At 35.4% G+C, this 25,044-nt stretch overlaps 1 protein-coding gene across 1 annotated transcript in view; it reads right to left on the bottom strand.

Moving 5' to 3' along the window:
* Positions 1-413: 413 nt before the first annotated feature.
* VPS4B (vacuolar protein sorting 4 homolog B) overlaps positions 414-25,044 on the bottom strand; it is a 30,807-nt gene continuing 6,176 nt past the window's right edge. Inside the window, exons 2-11 of the mRNA XM_082353755.1 lie at positions 20,049-20,160; positions 18,574-18,730; positions 15,406-15,473; positions 11,634-11,753; positions 8,966-9,122; positions 8,424-8,572; positions 7,837-7,918; positions 6,324-6,543; positions 3,517-3,657; positions 414-1,903 (exon numbers count right to left, since the gene is read on the bottom strand). Of these exons, the coding sequence (XP_082209881.1) occupies positions 1,802-1,903; positions 3,517-3,657; positions 6,324-6,543; positions 7,837-7,918; positions 8,424-8,572; positions 8,966-9,122; positions 11,634-11,753; positions 15,406-15,473; positions 18,574-18,730; positions 20,049-20,160 (1,308 nt within the window). The 3' untranslated portion in view covers positions 414-1,801. The remainder of the gene's footprint in view (positions 1,904-3,516; positions 3,658-6,323; positions 6,544-7,836; positions 7,919-8,423; positions 8,573-8,965; positions 9,123-11,633; positions 11,754-15,405; positions 15,474-18,573; positions 18,731-20,048; positions 20,161-25,044) is intronic.

The raw sequence follows: 25,044 nt of genomic DNA, 5'->3' as shown, positions 1-25,044 counted from the left end.
TAAGAATTGAGGGATCAAGTATCCACTTATCATCAACACTGGACTTACACACTACTTGACCAATTTAAGTAAAATACTTCCTCAAAACAAATTTTGGATTCACAAAAAAATCTGGATTTCAGCTATTATATAGTTATAATAATATAGTTATGTTACTTCTCCTAATGATATGATTAATAGCAATACTGTATGATTCTGAGGTGGATAAGGTAAAATGTCTCGTAAGACATACGCAAAGAACTCAGTGTTGGTGTGCCAATTCCCAACCCTCACACAGAAGTTACTGAAAAATAGAATTTTCATGCATACATCCTTAATTAATAATTTTTAATGATTTCTTTGTATCTAATCAATTTAGATAATATTTTCTCCTATACGGAAGATCCCAAAATAAAGAAGCACACACAGAATACAGCCAATAGTAGGTTGTATCAATTTACTTCACGTAAGAACAGCATATTTCAGGCCTACGACTTCCATTTAATATCAACGAAAACAATCTGTACAGAAAACCCAAAGGCAACCATATAGCACAATATGTAAAATGTGCAAATATACTTTAAAAGGCAAGTTATTCTATAGCATTTTCAAGGCAGAACTTTATAGTAAATTAAGGAATCTACCTCATTCTAGCTGACTTAATAATCCTTTGCATATAGAGCCAATGCAAATGTACAAGGCACAACTTAGTGTTGGTGCTCAAGTATATAACACACACCCTCAGATTATTTATTTGAAGATATTAAAATAACACAATATCATGTTTGTATTTTATTATTTAAGGAGACATCAGCTCATTTCTAAAGCTTCATGAAACATTACACTGATAACATACGTGTGGCCAGGACGAGCTGTTCCCTGAACTTAAAAGGTAAAAGACAAGACTCTAGCTAACCTACATTAAAAAAAATTTATATGTATGTACACACACACCCCCCCCCCCCCAACCACACACAAGAAACTTCCCATAATCCAAAGGGAGGCTGTTCCTTTCAGCAAAGGTTCCCATTACAGTATTTCATGGCAGAATTATTTAAAAAGTACACAGTTATTAACCACCTGTTTTGGTCAATCTTGCTACAAAAAGACACTGAAATAGACAAGTTTCTTCTTCAAGATAGAGACAATGCCTAATTTAGAGAGTCTTTCTCTTGAGATTGCACAGTAAAAGGTATTATTTAATTAAATATAAAAAAGCTTGCTGCTTTTATAGAAATTATTTAAATCTACATGGAGAAAAAAGCCAAACTATCAAAAAACCAATGAGAGCCTTGGCTAGAACACAATTCAAAATCTTTCAAACCCAATCAGTGCTCTTTGCTGTTTTACTGCCCATCCCTGAGAGTAAATCATTTTTAATTTTTTTAATAAAGTAAATAAATTTTACACTGATGAGAATGATGCTTAAGTTTTTTTTCAAAATATGAAATAAGCCCCATTTCATTTTAGTTAAAAAATAAAAAATGAATGCTCTTTGCAAAGACCACTATTTATAACAATTTAAAATATTTGTATCTCAATCAATTTTAATCTTCTTTTTACTAGGTAATTTCTATGTTTTTGCTATTTATGTCACTCATTTGCTTATAACCCATTATTTTATAATTTTTGTTAACAGGAGGATTTAATTGGTAATGGAGCAAAAGTACATATAAAACTTAAAAGAATGCTGAAGTGAGACCTCTATTTTCCTGCAGTAAGAGAGTTTTACTGGAAATAATCTGACTGCCATCCAAGAAAGGCAAAAATACCTATGAAAGAGAGAACACACATGGTAAACGTCTTCCTTGTTGTCTTTGGTCTAGCCTTCTTGGCCAAAATCTTCTGTAAACTTCTTTAATTTCAACAAGTCGTGTTCATTGACTGTGGGCTTTGTGCTAGATAGCGACCGTAACATATCCGACTGTCAGGAAAAAGAAGGGGGGCAGTATTTGTAATAGATTTGACGGAATAAAAAACATTTCTTTATCAACATTCCTAACTTTTGCCTAAGGTTAAATCTGAAAATCTGCATCGTGCCATAAACTACTGACGATAAACTCTCTTGTTTTCCTGAAGGACATCTTTGACTAAGTTATTCCTTTGCTTATAACCTTTCAGTTGCTTGCCTTGTCCCGATCACAACTTTCAAAGGCTCCTCAGCACCCTAAGGAAGTACAGTCCTCTTAGCCTGATGATCAAGGCCTCCAGAATTAAGTTCCCGACCGCTTTTCTGGCCGTATCTGTTTGTTCTTAAACAAGAGAGCAGTTGGCTAAGTGCAACTCAAAAGGAATACAGTCATTCACTTATACTTACGTGAAACAGAATAATACCATTTAATCAAAATCAACTAATCAAAAAGTTTAACTGTTAGTTAAAATTACAATCAAAATGGTAAGAAAATATACAAATATCAAGGATTCATTAAAAAATTAACTTCTAGGCCATGTCTCCTGTAAAACAGTATGGAAAACAGTCAAAAGAACCAAAACTTTAAAAAATAAACCAAGGATTGCAACAAAAAAGGATTTCTGAATAATTTCTCAGATAAGCATTGTGGTTGATTAACACATAAATATATCTATGTTTACAGATATATTTCTCTCTCTATATGCATATAAACTTATATACATATATGTACATATATGTCTATATATCTAGGTCTACATATCATGTGAAAGTTTCTCCTTTGAAAGTTACTGTTAATTTTGACATATAGAGTTAAAAATCTATAACTAAAGCAGCAGATTTTAAAAAATGACTGTTCATCAATAAGAAAACATAAACATAATAAACGTACATTTTCAATCACAGTAAGTTCCCTAAAATTAATATGGCTTACAAAATAAAAAAGTCTTATGAATTATTTTATTTCTTCCAATAGAAACTACAGAAATGTAATTTTTATGAATATTTTAATTCCTCTAATATAAACAGAAATATAATTTTTTATAATAAAAATTTTGTTTTCAGAACTTTTTAAAAGAGTAGTGCATTATTTAAACTTTCTATGAGGCTTTGAGAAGTAAAACAGAAAAATGCTTTTATGAATACTATGATTCATGCATTAGCGTTTCTGGATATTTTACAAAATCTGAGATTCAGGGAAAAAAATTTTTACCAATCCTACCATTTTGGTGATAATATCCCAGCTATAAGAACTATAATGTCAGAAACCTGTATGTTTTTAAAAATAGCTTATTCACTTAAAATTTCCTTGAAGCCCAAGAAAACATTTTAAAGATAATTATTTTTTATATTTTACATTCAACTAATCTTTAAAACTTTTTAAGTAGTTAGTATTAACTTTTTTGAACTAATTTTACAAAACTGAAAATTTTATCTGACAAATTATAAAATATAATATTTTTTTTGGCTGCACGGTGCAGCATGCGGGAGGTTTAGTTCCCCAACCAGGACTCGAACCCATGCCCCCTTCACTGGAAGCACGGAGTCTTAACCACTGGACTGCCAGGGACGTCCCCATAAAATATAACGTTTTAAAATTTTTCTTAAAAGCAAACAAAATGTCAAACCATGCAAACAACTGGCTCCAAAAGTTTATCCCCAGGGACATCCATCCACGTCATCTCAATGGCACCAGGATCACCTGGAGAACAGGGTGTTAGCAGATCATCTACTATGTTGTTAGGATCAGCTTGTGAAGGTCCGCGAACCTGGAATAAACAGTACAACAACAGAACAAATTAAATAAACATTAAGATTTAGACCATTATCAGGAAATCTGAAAATGTACTATTATTTTATGTTTTGTTAAAATGCTTACTTCTGAAAATAAACAGAAGGGTATACAACAAAAAGTGCAATTAGCTCTGGGTGATGGGATAGATTTTGCTTGATTTTAATTTTTTTCTTGGATGATTTTCTATATTTGAAATTTCCTACAATAAATTACTTAGATGATCATAGGGAGAAAATAAGTTAAAATAAAGTAAAGAAACAATTACCTGTAGCTAAAATTTTCTTTTTTTTTTTTTCCTAATGATTATTAAGCGGTCATAATCCTAGAGACCAAAAATAGACTTACTTAACACACTGCTATATTTAAAATAGATAACCAACAAGGACCTACTGTATAACACAGGGAACTCCGCTCAATACTCTGTAATAACCTAAATGGGAGAAGAATTCAAAAAAGAATAGATACATGTATAACAATCACTTTGCTGTACGAAACTACCACAGCAATGTTAATCAACTATACTCCAATATAAAAAAAAAAGAAAAGAAAAAAAAAAGACCTACTTAAAAATTCCTTTAAGTTACTCTGTTTTCCATAGCCGAGAAATTTCTGTGATCTTTGGAAGGTTTATTACTGTGAAATTACTGAATCTTTCTGTCTTTCCCCTCAGAAACTCCTTCTTCAAATATAAGTACAAAATTAAATGCTAAATGTAATTTCAGTGCTATCTTACAATTCATAACTGATTTAAAAGAAAAAGTTTTAATAACATCCAGAAAAAGAACCTTTGTGACATAGAGTCACATATAATATTTAGAAGGCAACACACTTGTATCAAACCAGGGACTGCTTCCATACTTAACACTTGTTTTACAATGATCGATCTTAAATACTGTCTCAGGATTGGGGCAGGGGTAGAGAAATAAATATTTTCACTTTACTACGTGTATTTTATTGTCTGCCTTTGCACACAACAATTTCAGTGGCAGGGATTTTTGCGTTTTTTAACTATTGTACTCTGACTTACCTCTGGGCCCAGATTAGTACTTATACATTTAATAAATAAAATACACAGGCAAACTTGTTCTTGCTAATTGAAAAATGGAGTAGAAGATGGAGCCACAGAAAGATCTACTATAGTTGGTGACACAAAAGGCCTGATGTTAAAAGAGATTTGCCTGGGAATTCCCCAGCGGTCCAGTGGTTAGGACTCGCCGCTTTCACTGCCGGGTTCAATCCCTGGTCTGGGAACTAAGATCCTGCAAGCTGTGCAGCACAGCCAAAAAACAAAAAGAGAAAGAAAGAGAGAAAGAAAAACGAAATTTGGCTGCTTCACCTTTATCCTCCTAACAAGGGCCTGGCTTTAGGGTCATACAAGCCATCCCTAGTAGTTATACAGAGAACTGAACGGAAAGTTCTGAGTATGGAAGAACTGAGTTCCTTCTAAATGGCCAAGAGAATTTAAGAAAAAACACAATGGTTGTGGCATAAACTTGATTCTGAGCTAACCATATTTCTCTCAGTAATGAAATGGCTGAAGAAGAGATGAGTAATATTTACTGGGCTATTCAGGTACCATGACAGCTGTTTTATGAATATTCCTTCATTTCATTTTCATAAGAGCATTTCAAAGTAGTATTATCATCCTTACTTAAGAGATGATAAAAAATGAGACTTAAAAAGGTAATTCAATTTGGTCAAGGAGATAAAACAAGTAAATTGTAGAGTCAGGCTTCAAATTCAGGTTTTAATTCAAGCTCCTCATTTTTTTAAAAAAATTATTTTACTGTGGTATATAACAGACATATATGTGTATCAGAGTCATGACATATTAGTTTGTCATATATCGATGGATTAGGTTTGCTAACAGTGTTTCAGGATTTTCATATCTACGTTCATAAGCATACTGGAGACTGCTGTCCTCAGCAAGAGAGCTGGTCCAAATTACCTAGTCCACTGTTACTTAAATTGAATATCCCAAGACCATAGTCTTTTCACAAAATTCTCTCTCAAACCATATACACTCAAGTCATTCATGCAGACCGAACAGTGCATGGGAGGAGCAGGAGAGAAGAACGGTTGAGGCTTCTGAAGTACACCTTACCTAGAGAAAAATCATACCTCCAATCCTCTCTAGCTGTACCTTGGCAAACTGTGTTAAAAACATCCAAGTCCCAGTTTAATCATGTTAGTCTAGGACTAACCAGCAACAGGTGGCTATATGTACCTTTTGTAGAGCTTCTGTGAGGACCAAATAAAATAGGAAGATGATGGAGCAAACACAGTGCTGGGCACGTGAATATTTAAACAATATTAGCTATTATTATTTTTACTTTATTAATGAGGTGTAAATGTACCAGATTCTGCTCGAGGATATTCTAGTTACATCAGAGACAATCATAGATTTAAGTTTCTATACTTACATCAAAATAATAAATACTTCAAAAATCACTGCATACAAAGTTTTAAAACACTTTGGGAGAACTTATTTTCAATGAAACGGAAACGTAATCTTTTATGTAAATCTACTTATTTATTATACAAAACTGAAATCTTCCTAAAATTCTTCAAAAACAAGTCAATCATGGTCTCAAAACTTGATTTTAAAAATATATGAAAAGATGGACAAGAGTTCCTTACCTTTTTAAAATGAGTAGCTGACTGTACTTTCCTAACTGGCTGCATAAGAGCATCACGTACAATGACACTTATGTCTGCCCCTGAATAGCCTTCAGTTTTCTTCCCAAGTTCCCGGACATCTGCTTCTGTTAGACTGTTCTGAGTGGTCCCCAAGTGCAGTTTAAACATTGCTGCTCGGGCGTGGGCCTCAGGCAAAGGAATATAAATTCGTTTCTCAAATCTTAAAATGAAAAGAAAAATTACATCAAGAATATTACTATATAATAATATTTAATTTCTATTAAAAATCAGTTTTTCAAGAAGAAACAAGATATTTAGATATTCTCATTTATACAAAGTTAAGCTGAATAAAATAAATGGGCCCACATCCATCAAGTTAAACAGATGCATATTTAGGTTAATAAAGGGAAAATATCCAGAACACATTAACAAAAAACAAAACCAAAATAGCCAGGGAACCAGTTTGGAGTGCTTTAGTTTTTCTCACATGATTTTTGAATTATTTTGGCCAGAGTGTTTACATGTCTGGAATTCATGACACGACATGTCCTTCAGGATTACAATTTCCTGTAGAAAGACACTCTGAACTCCTGATCAAGGGATTAATATGATTAAAAGTGTGAAATAAGAGATGATAAAAGAATTACCTAAATTCTAAAGAGTAAAATTACTCAGAATCTTATAATTTTGCTTGCCTTCTTAGAATTTCAGCATTTGGAGGTAAGGAGGAAGCAATGAGGGACAATTTAAATGGGTCTGTGAAGACATTTTCTTCTCCAGGTAATTATTCTCTGTGGCAGTAAGAAGAATTTTTAAAGTTTCCACCATCTCTAGAGATGGGTTTAGAATTAGGCCATTTTTCAAAAATAATCAGCACATTTCCTTTCTTGATACTGGCTGGTAATCTAACATTCTGGCAAACCATAAAGTGAATGGGGTAAAAGCAGCAAAAACTGAAGTGTTCATTTTTACCATGCACAATTAAATCAATGGGATAGGGAATTGTGAAGCAGTGAAAAGTAAGGAGTCTGTATACCTTTCCTGTAGCTCAAGTTTCATATTCAGTTAAAAAATTATAGACAGAACTTTTTTAACTGAAACTATATCTTTCTTAGCATACTTTAACTTGTAGAATTGTCATTTTGCTAAAATTTTATGTTTAGCAAAATGGAAAAACCTTCAATGGAAGGTTTTTCCATTGAAATATCAAACTATATATGTAAATTTCTGAAGCATCAGTGCACCTACTAAACTTAATTAGAACTAAAGTAAGCATTAGGTAACATACTTTCCAATGCAAAAGATTCCAGTAGGTGTAAATCTTGGATCTTGGACACAGGAGGCAAACAAACAAATGCCTGCCTCTCTTCCCCAAGGCAGGGGTCAATAGGGTTCGAGCACATTAAAAAACATTCGGAAGTTATCAGAATGCCTCCTCAACTAGACAGAATGGGCATTAATATTCACTTATTATACTGTAATTAGAAATAAGATATTTACTCTATCATCATACCTTCGCCTAATGGCAGAATCCAGAACCCAGGGTATGTTTGTAGCTCCCAGAACCAAAATTCCATCATTGTCCACACCAACCCCTGCATCAAAATAGGAAATGTTTTAAATAATCTGTCATTTCAAGTGTTCTTTGAACATCATCTGCATGTTCTCTTATGAACGTGGTACTTTAATGTTAAAATGCCTCATCTTGAGACTTTCTCTCTGACAAAAACTGTACTTAACCACATTTCTTATTACTAGAATATGATGCAAATATTCCCTAGAATCTCCTAAACTGTGGGAAAATACTATTAATATTCTTTTCAAAATATTTCTTGAAAGATTTAGCTTGAAGTTTACATATTCCTTTTACTGATATTATTTCTGGCATGTTATAAGTGAATATATTAATCTCTTCACTATTTATACCAACGAGATGATTACAACTGGGTAAAACTTATGTATGCATATGGATCAGAATGAGACCGGGCATAAGACTTGGCCTATAAGAACGGAGAAATTCTGCTTGAAATTTTTTCCATTACTATCATAATAATGGTTATACAATAAAGAGAAACTATTTTAAAAAATCAGTAACACTACCTTGCATTTGAACTAGGAACTCTGTCTTAATTCTACGTGCAGCTTCACTTTCATTTTCACTTCTTGAACCACACAGAGAATCAATTTCATCAATGAAGATAATGGAAGGTTTACTCTCTCTGGCAAGTTGGAATAAGTACTTAACTTGCCTAAAAATAAATAAAGGTTTCAATTTCTAAAAAAAATAGTCAATGACACATGACAATGAAAAAACTAAAACAAAACAATATACCAATATTATAGGAACTCTATAGATTAAAAAGTATCATCACGTTTTGATCTATAAAATAAGATTACTACATTTGGATAATTCATTTTATGATTTACTAAACCATACACGTATCATATACACTATCTTCTCCCTACGAAATAAATTCCAAACTAGGGACTAATCTAACAGAAATGAATACCACCTGTATTTACAATAGCACTTTTTTTGAATGTCTATTAATGATATAAGAAACCTATCACTTTATAGACTGAAATAGTGACTACCAGGCAAAGAAAAACTTAAAAAAAAAAAAAGTCAATTTACTACTTACTTTTCACTTTCACCTAGCCACTTAGAAACAAGGTCAGAGGAAGATATTGAGAAAAATGTTGAGTTGTTTGCTTCTGTTGCTACAGCTTTGGCTAAATAGGATTTTCCTGTTCCAGGTGGCCCAAATAACAGGATTCCCCTCCAAGGTGTTCTCTTGCCTAAAATTTGCATTAGAAAAATAACATGAGACTTTCAAGACTGTTAACTTCCGTTACCAGAGACATCATCCACAGTGAAGAATACCGTGAAGAGGTTTCCACTCTAAAGCTAGCCGTAGAATAAAACAAAATTTAAATAAATCAATCTAAGGTAAGTATGTCCTAAGTGTACTTTGCTTTTTCTAGAGACCACTTTGTCAAAACTGTGTTTATATAGCTATAATCCTTCTAAGAGGAAGTTCATTTGCTTGCTCACTCATTCAACCACTACGTATTGAAACCACGACATGTAGGCAGAGAACTATGAATACAGAATACAAACTGAATCTCTGCCTTCCAAGGCCTTCTAGTCTATTAAAGAGAAAAGAATTCAGTTAAAAGGTATTTCCTGATCATCTACTATGTGCACTGCTCAACATCAGAATATTGTAGGAGAAACTATACTCACAGGGGAAGGGCAGCTGGAAATATTTTTTTAAAAATATTTATGACCTTTGGAGGAGTGAAACTAACACAGTTTGGATGACTCGTGAAGTTCTACTCAATTCCTGATTCCACAAGGAAGCACAGGTTATTTCAGGTGGCAGATTCCCATTCCAGTGCTTGGGGAATGATAAGCGGACTCTACCTTAAATACTAGTTTTGCCAAAACATAATAGCAAGTGAACAAGTAAATTCTTTGTATCTCAATTCTGCTAATGAGAAATTATAATGCTGCCTTAAATAAACCAGGCTGGGTTACAACTGGCAACAAAATATCAAATACACATTAAAAAAAACTACTAGGTGTAAACTGTGGGTGGACACACGGTGTCTCTAAAAGAATGATATACAGATGACTGATGGCAAAACTAAATATCATGTTTATTGTTATGAAAGCCTCAACTTTTACTTGAATTCTATTTGCCTATTTTAAATGTCTGCAATTATAAATCAGTGTGCCCTTAAGTGTGGTACATATACCATTGGTGGCAATGAGATGCTTTTAGGTGGTATACAAATACTTTTCAATTAAGTAATTTTTAAAATGCATTCTATAAAACCACTACTTTTTCGATTTATAGAGATACAAAGAAGTCTTCTAAAATAAAGTTACTAAGTAAAAACAAGTGAGCAGAACAATCTACGGTATTAGAAGTCAAATATGGGCAAAACAATCTATGGTATTAGAAGTCAAAAGAGTGATTACCTCTGGGGAGGAAAGAGGCAGAGAGGGATTTCTAGGTTACCAGCAGTACTTTTTTATCTGGGTGATGATTATACAGGTGTACTCTGATAATTTATGAAGCTGAACACTTATGGGTTCCTGCATGTCTTTGTATATGTTACAGTTTAATAAAAAGTCTGCTCTAAATATGAGTGATTTAAAGAAAAATATTTAAAAAATAATGGTACACGTATATGGAAAAATCCATGAAGATGATACATATAGGACTCACGTTTGGGAAACACTGGTATAAGTAACACAACATAAAATGAGTTCAACTGTATTTTTGTACCTTTATAGGATTATGATGTCAACTTTTACACTGTTAGTTTCATATTCCTGAAGTGAGGTTGTGAGTCGTACCTCGAAGCTAGGTGGACAATGGGTGGCCCACGGGTTCTTGCTCTTCATCACTGCTCTATACGACATCACTGTCTGGACCTGTTCAGTTTGAGGCCAATGTCACAGATTTGCTCTCTACATAAACCAGCTTGTTTTTAAAAGGAAAAACCTCTGTTTCACTGTTAGACTGTGGGTATAGCCATATCACAAACACAGGCTATCAGTCACAAAAAGGACAATGTGAAGGAACGGTTCAGCACAGACAAACCACCTACTGCTGGAGATGTAACTTCAACTGTACCCAGATGGTGGGTTAGCAATATTCTCCTTGCAGTGATAAAGAGCTACTAGAGGATACGCCCTTCATATGAAACTGTTAAATAATTTTAACTCCTCTGTTTAAGAAATGGAAATATTCTTATAAGACAAGTACATGTCCACTGCAAAAAAATTCAGATGAAAGTCAAAGGAGAAAGTAAAAATCACCCATAATCTCATCTCCTAGACATATATTAACATTTTAATGTCAAGCTTTCTACACCTATTTCTCAGCACACACATTTATTTAACAACGTGGAATCATACTATACATAATATGTAACTTGCGTTTTGATCTTTACAATATAGGTGGACATTCTTCTATGTCAATTATAATGTAGATCTAAATTTCTTAATGTAGATGGTATCCTATATTCTAATGAGTGCACAGTATTCTACTGTATGTCCATGATTTACCCTATGCCCTACTGCTTGACATTTAGGTTTTTTTGCAATAAATATATTACAAATATGTATATGCATATGAAATAAGTATCTGTGTAAAGGTATATCACTGCCTTACAACAGAATTTAAGGTAACAACTCGTGATATAATGACAAGAATTCACGATACTTTACTTCAGCCATCAACACATTTTTTTTAAAAAAAATCATCAAAAATAATTATTTAAAAGTCATCTCACCCGTAAACAGATGAGGAAATTTAATAGGCAATATCACAGCCTCTTTCAGTGCTTCTTTGGCGCCTTCGAGACCGGCAACATCGCTCCATTTCACATTTGGTCGCTCTATAACAATGGCGCCTACAAAACATTAGGTCATCTTTAAAGAGGACTATTCCATCAAACTTAGAAGACAAGATGAAATAATGATGAAATACAGAAATGCATTATAACTTTGTCTGGAAAAGTTCTATGTATTAAAAACACTTCTGAAAGTGTGTGATGAGGACGACGTTGTTAGGGAGTAGTGAGAGGGAGTCAGGGCCTGGGGTGGGGAGCCAGATAACCTGGGGTAAAGTCACTTAACTTTTCTATCTCCGCTTCCTCATGGTGAAATAAAAACACTACCATCTGCCCAAACTACTTAGACAGGTTAGTATAAAGATCAAATGACGTAATGAATATTAGAGTGTTTGGAAAAGCACCAAACGTTACAAAAAGTAGTTGTAATGTTTGAGTACGTTGATTCTGGAATATCTCCTATTTCTCCTTTTAACCAAAAGGAACGGTGATCTAATGCTCTCCTTAACTACAGAAAGAAAATATACTTAACAACTTTAACTGAAGATAGACAGGCAGATGGATGGATGGACAGACACATAGAGGGAGAGGGGAAGGGAGGGGCGAGGAAGGGACGAGGACAATGGAGAGGAGAAGGTGTACTCTTACAGACTTGCAATACTTTCCCAAGATTTGCCAAATTTTCTATTCGGCTTCTAAATAGACCTATTTACAATTTTTGTACATTAACAAAGTCATTCAAATGACTTAGTTTTTGGACTATATTCAAAAGCCATAGCAAACTGTTGCAGTAAGGAGAAGTAAAAATCAGTAAGAGTCTATAAAAGATTTCTCTTACTATAGCGTGCTGGCAAAACTTTCCAGATCTTTTATCAAAATCTTTCCCAATTTTCAGTATATAGAAATTGCTCAACTACAAACTACAAAGTAGCCTGTTCAAAGGTGATGTGTAATTGTTTTAAGTATAATATCACCACTCACACAATCTACTGATTACCTATGATATTAGTTTTATGGGTATTTTTTCTTGTTTTGAAAGATCATCTGTTATTCTAAGAATGCTATACTCTGCAACTTACTTCCCTAAATTATGAAAATCTTTAACTATACATTAAAATGAAATGAGGGACTTCCCTGGTGGCGCAATGGTTAAGAATCCACCTGCCAATGCAGGGGACATGGGTTCGAGCCCTGGTCCGGGAAGATCCCACATGCCCCAGAGCAACTAAGCCTGTGTGCCACAAACTACTGAGCCTGCGCTCTAGAGCCCGCGAGCCACAACTACTGAGCCCGCACACCTAGAGCCCATGCTCTGGAACAAAAAAAGCCACCGCAATGAGAAGCCCGTGCACAGCAAGGAAGAGTAGCCCCCGCTCGCCACAACTAGAGAAAGCCCGCACACAGCAACAAAGACCCAATACAGATGAAAATAAATAAGTTTATGAAAAAAAATAATGAAATGAAACCATAAACACTTTTAGCATTCTAAAAGTTCAGAGCAAGTATAAATTAAGAAAAAAAGTCAATTCACTTTTTCTTTTCTATGTCCCATACAGATTAGTAACCCTACATGAGAAAAATATTACATCATCTGATAGGATTTTGTGTCAGTTAAACAAAAGTAAATTTATATATAAGCATTATCTGGTCAACTAAAATTTTTTGTTACGAATTTTCTAAATGTGTCATAATTTATCTTCACATTTAACTAATACTTTTCTCTTTAAAAGTTCAAGTTAGGTGACTTTGGAATGTCAGTGATAAAAGACTATTTAGACAAAAGTAGTATCAATTATTAGACACTGATTAATGATCTTTAAAATTAAAAGAGAGGGATTATTAGAAAATAAAAGCCAAATAATTTGATAATTCCCAATTGTATAAATTTATCCATTTTTTGATTATACTATTATACTAATATGTTATTTAACCTCAAAGTCACTGAATATCAAAATTAACAGAAAATTCAAATCATGAACTTTAATTTTAATAATAAAATATTACACTTAATGTGATAACCTAAAACAGAAGTAAAAAGATTTGGAAAATTGTTTCAGGAAAAATGAGGAAAGATTCAAAAAAGGATATTATATGATGAAATCCATCAGCAAACCATGAAACTAAAAGATGGAGAAAAAGGACTCTCAGATACAAAAGGCTAGGACTCCTTCATATTCTATTTCATCCTGAAATTCCAAATAAATTTCCTCATTTAAATGTTTTAAGCATCTGTATTTTTATACATCCCTGGGCCTTATTATCACTCAAAGGAAATGTAAAAAAAAAATTCCTTATTAAAAATTGTATCTTTTTCAAAATTAAAGATACAATCCAATTTTTCCTTCAGTGGGGCAGAGCCAGAGAGAGGAGGAACAAAACCAAAAGAACAGATAGAAAAAAGGTTTTTGCCTTACAAGTAAAATAAAGCCACTTGGCATGGACCACTGGGTTGCCCAAAAATACTCACTGAGGATGAAGCATGACCACACTGCTCGAGGCAGTGGAAACTCAGTTACTGCCCTTGGACTACACCCACCACTGAAGCTGGCGTGTAAAAATACCCTCGTTAACTGTAGTGTTTTCAAAATACTATCCTTATAGTATTACCCTATACATCCCAGAGGGGTCGGTAAGACAGAAATATTACCAAAATGGAGATCAGAATAGCAAGATTAGAGGTCTGGCCAAGCTAGGTAAGTTCACCAATCACTAACCAATCATTATATAGGCTGAGCCTATATAATGGATATCTTTCCCAGATATGTGTTCTATTCAGCAAGATTCAAATGAATAAAATACATGTTACCCATGACTGAGCAAAAATTCAACTTGAAAAATCATTAGATAACATATCAAAGAACAATCAAGTCTCAGTAACTAAAGAAGCCAGCAATTAAATAGATGCCTTTTTAGATACACAGAGCTACTATTTATTGAGTCCCTAGTACTGTCAGATGTAATATTAGGCAGTTTTTACATTGTCATTAACCTTTTAATTGCTCTGAAAATATTCTTAACTTCCATTTTAGAGTTGGGTCTCAGACTCTGAGAGGTTAGGGAACTTGCCCAAGACTAGACAGATTTAAGCAGCAGATCCCAGAGTGGAATCCAGATGTGAATGGAGCTACAATCTATGCCCTCTGGATAAGGCCACTTCACTACAGTAGAGGAGAAAGGGCTTTTATAGGTGTGGAAGGGAAAAAACTGAAAGCGGAAAGAGGGAAATGTAAATGGGAATGCTGAAATAGGATAAAAAAGCAGATTAGGAAGAGCAGGTAGGAAACATGAAATAAATAGCATCAATGAATAAGCTACAGCAACAGCAATAAAAGCCAAGTGTGAGTCCTAATGCATTCTGTTCCTGACAGGAAATTTCCAAACCATCAGATTTTATAGTAAGCTAATAGTATAACTGCTACCCTCTCTAAAAGGGGGCAAATAAGAAAAAATGAAAGAGAGTAAGCTTTTTAAGGCAGATATAAAATGAAACAATATTTTTACTGCATGGAAAAAACCCAACCCATTAGAGACCCTATAGAGCAAATCTTATAAAAATGGTCTCAGCAAAGCCAGCATGTGACCACTGGGAACCAAAGCCAGTTCTTGAACCTCATTTAAATACAGGTGGGGAAAAAACCCAATTCAAATAGACAATTCACTATGAGTTTTTAAAAAATAAAATAGTAAATTTAAAAATGAAATCTAAAGCAACCTTGAAGTTGACTCTGTAGTTTCTTTTTTTCAGGATCATCAGATTCTCCTTCCCCATCACTGTCATTCCTAATAAAAAGAATTTAATATATTCAAATGATCACTCATTGCTATCAAACTAAGGCAAAAAATAAAGGAAAAGATTAACCTGAAATATCCGTAATTTAAGTGGCAAAATAAGACACTCACATTAAAAGTTAAGCTGATTTTATTACTTTTCAGAATATACTAAACAAAATAGTAAGCAGGCATATTACCCATCAAAATGGAATCATGAACAGGAAATGGACAAAAAGACCAGAATGAAGTCAGGAACTAGCTCCAAATTCCCACAACATACCTATTTATGTACTGATATTAATTCATAAATGCATGACCCACACCTCATTCCACAAAAGATTTAAGATGAATTACAGGAGTGTTGTAAACAATTAACAATAAAAAAAAATCAGGACCAGGCAAACTATATATTAGAACAAGAAGCCATAACTAGGAGGGAAAAAAAACCCCAAAATATCAACTATTTAAGGTACAAAGGTGCATAACCCTTAGCCTGGGGGTTCCAAAGGATGGATGAAGCTTTTGATGAAAATGAACGGACCCCAAAGAACAAGGAGATCAATGCACACATTTCATATCTAGGGATTTATTCCGAGGAAACAATTTTAAATGAGTTCAAGGATTTGACTACAAGGATAATCATGCCCATATTGTTTGCAATAGGGAAAAAATTAGAAATAATGTATATTCAATTATAAGGATTAGCACGTGACAGAATACACTGCAATCTTCAAAGCAAAAAAATATGGCATTACATTATTTTTCACATATAAGACATAAAGGGGAATAAAAAGATTGACAGGTTTTATCTCAGAATGGGCTTGCTTGGTTATCACAGGATGGTGGGGTTATTTATGGGTAAGGTGGAGACTGCAAACTGATTCACCTTGACATTCACTCCAACCTTCTTCTACCGCGCTTTCTTGTACAGTAAAGACTGTACTTGCTATAAAACTGCCCTTCCCAGGCCCCCCTGCAGCTGAGGCTCCACAGGAGACCGAAGTCCTCCTGGAAGGCAGAAGCAAGCAACTGCACGCGAGGAGACGCCTGTAGGTGAAAGCACTGCTTTGCTGAGGGCGCTGTGGCAGGGCCCTCTGCCCACTCCGCGGCACCGGAATGCTGGGCAAGGGAGCTGGCAGCAGTGGGACCCCTGCTGGAACTACCCCGGTGGAGGGGGCATTGCTCCTAGCCATACGGAATCCAAACTTGACTCACTGGCCCTCGAATTCTGTAAGGGAATGCACTACAGGGATCCCTGCTTTCCCAAAGTTTGCTTTATGCCACTTTGCTTTTACAGAAGACCGACATTAGTACCCGTTTTCAGTAACTGAAAGATATCCAAAGACGATTATTGCTTTTATGAAGAAAGGCAAAAAACGAAAATAGCATTTAGCGTTTGTTTTGCAGTGAGCTCTTATGAGGCAGCACGCACCCTGAGCGGTGAGAGCGGCCCCACCAAGCGCCTTCCGAGAACCACACTCCATCTCGGCACCAAGCTGCCACAGCTTTGAACTGTGTCTGTCAGCATCTGTGCTTTATCTCCATTTATTTCTGTGCATCCATTAGCAAGAGGTAATTGCTTCCTTGCTTTACCCCATTTCAGCTTACAGTGGGTCCCGCCATCCAACACAGAGCTGGCATCCCCCCGCTAGGCAGACATCTTAGGAGGGACACTACACGGTCTCCAAGCAAGCCCAGGTGAGGCTCAGGTCCCAGCGGAGAGGACGTTTCTGCTGGCCAGGGGGTCTCAGTGAGATCTGGCGGCCCAGGTACTGGAGGGCAACTGATCCTTCCCAACAGTTTTCATTTCATTTTCATTTGCGGTCCCAGTCTTACAACACATGCCCCAACTTTCACATAAGAAACCCAGTGAGGTTCAACTGATTTTGAAATCCAACAAGCTACGACATCAGCTGGGGTCTAATTTTTGTCATGCCAATGCTAGAGCTATAAGATAAAATATTCTCAGGGTATCAAAGGAACTCCCTGGTTCCCCGACCATGTCTTGAACAGAGAATATAAAACCTTGAGCTTATAAGTTTTTTCAAACTCTCCCATGTAGTTTGAAGCAGGCTGTCAACTCCAGTTCTTAAAATGGCCTTTTGTAGTAGCCACAAAGCCCCCAAAGCACTGCCTTCAAGGCACTCGATGCCTGGTGACCACAGGGATTATCTAAGTAACTTGTACCACTGCTTACCATGAACTGTAAGTATTACATCCTATAATGCTAACCAGAATTTCCTGCCTTCATATCCAATGAGGCCAGATAACCCCACCCCAGAGTCCTGTTTTCTCAGAGTATGTTGTCACTTGGAACCACTTCTGGCACCAATTAATAGAATGATCAGAGGATCTGGGTAGAGTATGTTCCCACTGCTCAGCACAGAGCCTGACATGCACACATTAGGTGCTGAATATATAAATTCTGCATCTGTAAGTGATATATCCCCCATCTAGGAAGACATTTCAGAAATGGGTTTTGATGTTTATAACCTATGCTGTGTTGCTTTCTTTCAATGATAAAGTAAAGCAAATCTGATGCAAATCCACATCAAAAAACTTATATATCCAAAATTTGTTCTACATTACCAGTTGTTTTTCATTTTGTCCGTGTGCTTAGTACTAAGTCAATACTACTAGTCAAAGATTCAATTCACAGATTACTCCTACAATTTTAAACTTCATTACATAATGGCCAGAGGGTAAAGAATTGAGTAGCATTCCTACCAAATGTTTTTTCTACTACTACCAGGCCGTCAAGGAGAGCAATTTGAGGTATATCACCCCCGAAGCTTGGTAAACTAGGGGTCCACAAACTTTTTCTGTAAAGGACCAGACAATAAATATTTTAGATTTTGTAGGCCATACGGTCCCTTGTCACAACTACTCAGCTTTGCTGGTACAGCACAAAAACAGCCACAGACAACAGGTAAGTGAAGGCATGAGGCCGTGTTCCAATAAAACTTTAGTTACGAAAGCAGGCAGCAGGTCAGATTTGGCCCATGAGTCATGGTTTGCCAACACCTAGTTTAAACAAAAGAAATTTACTTCACAAATTAAATTTTATCCTGTAATTCGATACAATACAATCTCACTCTAAAATACATACCCCTTCTCATCAGCTGGACTTGGCTGGCCCTCTTTCACTGGCTTCTGTGGTTTTTTCTCCTTCTTCTTCAGGTACTCCTTCAGTTTTTCTGCTCTATCAAGATACTCTGTACACTTTGCCCTGATACTTTGCTTGGCTTTATCACCCTGTGCTTCATCTATTGAAGGGAAACGAGAGAGATTTTTCCTTTAGTATTCTTTACAGACAGGTATAAACTCCTAGACATACTTTCCCAACAAGGAAAATCTATTTTGGAGGAGAGAGAAAAGATCATCTCTAGCTCGTCATAATCCATGATTATCAATCTTTTCTACTCCTTCCCCCAGCAGGGTTGGGGGCCAACAGTGAGTGTGAGTCAGAAAGAGTTCTGAGCAAGACACTAGGATATCTTAAGTTAATGTTAAATAATAAGAAGAAATTATTTAATATTCTGTGGGCTTCATACTCTTCCCTTACATTCTGTGCAGACAGCTGAAAGCTGCTTATCTCAAAGAAAACCAATTATAAGACAAATATAAGTAAAGCAATATTAACCATTTCCATCAATGTCTACATAAGCTTTATTTCAGAGTATAAAAAGTGACAGAAATCCCATATATTATGAGTACCACCAGTAGAGTAATTTTACTAAAGGCCCCTGTGAGAGCTGTTTGAATAGGAGACTTCAGCAATATATGCAGTGTATGGGATTAGCCCCACCTATCTTATATGTTATGATTCATTCTTAGTTTCACTTTAATGTGACAGAAAAATCTCAAAATTAAATAGGGAAGCTCAAAAGAAAATCTTAAATTATCCAACTGCTAAAATTTTTATTTAAAAAAAAACCTAAGTTTGCCAGAAAGACACTTTTGCAATGTCTTATTTCACATATGTGCAGCATTAGGTTTCAGATCCATGAAGGCAGGGGTCTTTATCCATCTCTTCCTCACCGCTGTACCCAGTGCCTAGAACACTAGCTGGCAGGTGGTAAACACTGAATACATATTTGGAAATACACAAAATGTCTCCCAACCTGTTTTTGTTTGTTTCTGTTTTGGCTGCGCCGCACAGCATGTGGGCTCTTAGTTTCCCCACCAGGGATCGAACCCGCGCCCCCTGCAGTGGAAGCGTGGAGTCTTAACCACTGGACCGCCAGGAAAGTCCCCCAACCTATTTTTAAAACATCTATTTTCAAAGAGATGTTTAGAAAATGAGTAGGTCCAGATGACATAATCTGGGTACATAACCAGTAAAATGAAAACTTTTTCCACTGACTATATGGCATTTTAATATGTTTAGGTGTACCAAGTAATAACTATGACAGCTGTGCACATCTGTTGGCTGAGTACTTAAAAACTACTAAGAAGCTAGTGCGACTTTTTTGCAAACTGATGGTTTATAATTTTCTGGCATTGTACTTCAATTTTTATAAATGAAATAGAATAACCTTTTCTTTTAGTGTTTTTAAATAAAAAAACAAATGATGACCTTACATTTAACTACATGGAGAAAATACTGTACAGCGTGTTGGTAGAGTTGAAGGGCTTCCTCGTAGTTCCCAGCTTTGTCTTCCTGGGCTGCTTTGCTAGCAAGATCTATCGCTTTCTGTTTGAAGGGAGGCAAAACCATACCATCAAAATCAAAGCATAGCATAAGTTTGAAATAAATAATCATGTTGAATGTTTTCTTTAAAAATGAAAGCAACCTTGTAACAATCTACCTTTTTTTTCTAAATCACAACTGCATTGTATTATAAATTATAATTATTTATAAAATGCAAATTACATTTCTTCTACAGGTAAATGCTATCTGAACACCTCTTTATCTAGTACCAATCACTGAGATTCTCACATAATTTTTCACTCAACAAAAGTCAAGCTCAGGGCTAGTAAGGAATAATCAAGTCACATGAAAATTCAAGTTAAAAGCATTTATGGAAATTCTCAAAAATCAAATGTCTAAAGCATATGACAACAGTAAAATTTAAATGGGGTAAAACCCCTTCAGAAGCAATAGGGCAATGAAATACCAAGAGTCTGAAAAATACCAAAATCTTTTAACTCAGTAATTAACTAAAAGGTTCACTGAGCAAAGACAAACCAGAGAGGTCTTTTAAAAAAACAAAAACAAAACTTGAAAACTTAAATTTTAAATAGCAAAAAGATGCCACACAATATAAAAAGTAGAATTGTTAAAATAATATTAAGCAATATTCATAATAATATGGAAAAATGAATAATGGAAGTTTTTAAAAAGCATTATACAATTTTTACATATAGCATGAGATCAAGTATTTGAAACAACGGCAAACAAACAAATAAATAAACTTTTAAAAAGCACAGAAGAAAGATGGGAAGGAAATTTCACAAAGCTTATCTTTGATAAGACTCAGTTTTTTTCATTTTCTACTTCTTCACATCTTCCAGAAATTCCATAATGAAATGGGCAACTTTTGTAGTATTTTTTTTTAACTTTTTATTTTATATTGGAGTAGAGTTGATTAGCAATACCACGTTAGTTTCAGGTGTGCAGCAAAGTGATTCAGTTGTACATATACACGTATCTACTCTTTTTCAAGTTCTTTTCCCATTTAGGTTGCTACATAATATTGAGCAGAGTTCCCTGTGCTATACAGTAGGTCCTGGTTGGTTATCCATTTTATTTTACTTTATTAAAACTTATTTTATTTTTTTATTTTTGGCTGCGTTGGGTCTTTGTTGCTGCGCGCGGGCTTTCTCTAGTTGCGGCGAGCGGGGACTACTCTTCGTTGCGGTGCGCTGGCTTCTCACTGCGGTGGCTTCTCTTGTTGTGGAGTACAGGCTCTAGGCTTGGGGTCTTCAGTAGTTGTGATGCGTGTGGGCTCAGCAGTTGTGGCTCGCGGGCTCTAGAGCGCAGGCTCAGTAGTTGTGGCGCAGGGGCTTAGTTGCTCCGCAGCATGTGGGATCTTCCCGGACCAGGGCTGGAACCCGTGTCCCCTGAACTGGCAGGCGGATTCTTAAGCACTGTGCCACCAGGGAAGCCCAGATCCATTTTAAATACAGCAGTGTGGACATGTCATCCCAAACTTCCTAACTGTCCCTCCCCCACCCCCGCAACCATAAGTTCGTTCTCTAAGTCTGTGAGTCTGTTTCTGTTTTGTAAGTTCAAAAGTTGTAAATAACTTTAAAAAAAAAACAACACACAACTACCAGAAATAGATCCATACAGCTACGTCCAACTGAATTTTGACAAAGATATAGAAAGGCAAGTTAATGGCAGAAAGATAGGCTTTTAAAGAAATGGTTCCAGAGCAAATGAACATCCATAAGCCAAAAAAAAAAGAGAGAGGGAGAACACCTCAAACTAAACCCTGTACTCTGTACAAAAATTAACTTGAAATGGATCATGGACTTAAATATAAAACGTAAAACTATAAAATCCTTAGAAAAAACAAAGAGTATCTTCACCATCTAGGGCTAGGCAAAGAGTTCTTAGACTTGACACCAAAAGCACAATATATAAAAAGAAAAAATAAAAACAGTATATTGGCATAAAAAAAGACACATAGATCAATGGAACAGAAGAAAGAGCCCAGGAATAAACCAACACATATGTTCTCAATTAATTTACCACAAAGGAGCAAAGAACATATGATGGGGAAAGAACAGTCTCTTCAATAAATGATGCTGGGAAAACTGGACAGCCAAATGCAAAAGAATGAAAATGAATACTATCTTATACAATACACAAAAATAACTCAAAATGGATTAAAGATTTGAACATAAGACCTGAAACCATAAAACTCCTAGAAGAAAACATAGATGATAAGCTCCTTGACGTTAGTCTTGGTGATAATTTTTTGGATTTGATGCCACAAAGGCAACAAAAGCAAAAATAAGTGTGACTACATCAAACAAAAAAAGCTTCTGCACAGCAAAAGAAATAATCAACAGAATGAAAAGGTAACCTACTGAATGGGAGAAAATACTCGCAAATCATACATATCTGATAAGGGGTTAATATCAAAAAATATAAAATACTCATACAAATCAAGAGCAAAACCCAAAACAATTTGATCAAAAAATGGGCAGTGGATCTGAATAAACATTTTTCCAAAGAAGACACACATTTGGCCAACAGGTACATGAAAAGGTGCTCAACATCATTAATCATCAGGAAAATGCAGATCAAAACAACAATGCGCTATCACCTCACACCCATCAGGATGGCTATTATCAAAGAGATAAGAAATAAAAAGTGTTGGTGAGGATGTAGAGAACAGGGAACTCTAGTGTACTGTTGATGGAAGTATAAACTGGTGCCGTTACTATGGAAAATAGTATGGAGGTTCGTCAAAAAATTAAAAACAGAACTACCATATGATCCAGCAATTCCACTCCTGGGTATTTATCTGAAGAAAATGAAAATATTAACTTGAAAAGATATGTGCACTCCCATGTTCACTGCAGCATTATTTACAATAGCCAAGATATGGAAACAACCTAAGTGCCCACCAATGGATGACTGGATAAAGAAAAAATATATATATCAAATATTATTCAGCCATAAAAAAGGAAGTCTTGCCATTTGCAAAAACATGGATGGAACCTGAGGGCATTATGCTAAGTGAAATAAGTCAGACTGAGAAAGACAAATACCACATGATCTTACTTATATGGGGAATCTAAAAAAAAACCCCCAGAAACAAAAACAAGAAATGAGCTCACAGACAGACGACAGACTGGTGGTTGCCAGAGGTGGGGGGTGGACAAAACGGGTGAAGGGGGTCCAAAGGTACAAACTTCCAGCATAAAGTAAATCAGTCATGGGGATGTCATGTGTAGCATGGTGACTATAATTAATAATACTCTATTACGTATTTTTGAAAGTTGCCACAAGAAAAAAATTTTGTAACCATGTATGGTGACAGATGTTAACCAGATGTACTGTGGTGATCACCTCACAATATAAACAAATATTGAACCATGTTGCACACCTGAAACTAATATAACGTTATATATCAATTACACCTCAAAGGAAAAAAAATAATGATAAATTGGACCTCATCAAACTTAAAAATTTTGGGTCTGTAAAAGAGCCTGTTAAAAGGATGAAAAGACAAGCCAAAGAGTGGGAGAAATGTTTGCAAACCACATGTTTGGGAAAGGACTAGTACTTAGAATACAGAAAGAACTCTCAAAAATCAAGTTTAAAAACAACTGAAGTAGAAAATAAGCTAAAGACATAAATAGACATTTCACCAAAGAGGATATACAGATGGCAAATAAGCACATGAAAAGATGTTCAACATCACTAGCCGTTAGGGAAATGCAAATTAGAACCACAGTGAGATATCACTAAACACATACCAGAATGGCTTAAATTAAAAATAGTGACAATGCCAAATAGTGGTGAGGATACAGAGAACTGGATCCCTTATACATTGCTGAGATGTAAAATGGTACAGTCACTCTGGGAAACAGGTTTGTTTTTTTTACAAATCTAAACATGCAACCGCCACATGAATCAGCAACTGCACTTCTGGGCATTTATCTCAGAGAAATAAGACTACGTTCACACAAAAACTTGTACTTGAACATTCCAGATGCCCTTCATGGTTAAACCGTGGTACACCCAGACCAGGGAGTACTACTCAGTGACAAAAAAGAATGAACTACCGATATACACAACTTGGATGAATCTTGAGGGAATTAAGCTAGGTGAAAAGAACCAATCCCAAAAGGTTACGTACTGCATGATTCCATTCACATAACCTCAAATGACAAAACCAGAGGTGAAGAACCGTTTAGTATTGTCAGGAGACAGGAATGCGGGGGGAAGAGAAAGGGAAGTAACTGTGGTTATAAAAGGGCAACGAGAGGGATCCTTTTGGAGAGAACTCTTCTGTATCATGACTACGGCGGGGGATACAGGAATTAACTCGACGGAACTCTGTGTACACACACACACACACACACACACACTTAAGACTGGGGAAATCTGAGTAAGACAGTAGATAATATCAATGTCAACATCCAGGTTGTGATACTGTACTATAGTTTTACGAGATGCTGACACTGGGGACAACTGGGTGAAGGGTACACAGGCCCTCTCTGTATTATTTCTCCCAACTGCATGTGAATCTACAATCATCTCAAAATAAAATTTTCATTAAGAAAACTATCTTTAATATTTTAAAATATGCACACACATACAAATTAAGAACAAGCATGGTTTACTGAAACATTCCACCTGGATTAATTTAGGTAGTAAAACTATTCAACAGAAATAAGAGCCAGTAGAAAAAAATAATCATGGTTATGCTATATTAAAAATAAGCATACAATTAAGATAAGAAATTATTCAAATAATCCAAAAACTAATCATATGTTGAAAATATTATATTTTGAAGCAGTTGCTCATGGACTGCATAGAGATGGGATAAATGGGAGGAACAGGCCTTCCCTCTTCTGTGGCAGGAGGGAAGAAAAATAAACGGTGTGTCTCAGA

The sequence above is a fragment of the Balaenoptera borealis genome, assembly GCF_965194805.1.
Source record: "Balaenoptera borealis genome assembly, chromosome: 14".
Taxonomy (NCBI): Eukaryota; Metazoa; Chordata; class Mammalia; order Artiodactyla; family Balaenopteridae; genus Balaenoptera; species Balaenoptera borealis.
The sequence above is the reverse complement of the archived record's forward strand: the minus strand, read 5'-3'. Positions and strand labels throughout refer to the sequence as shown.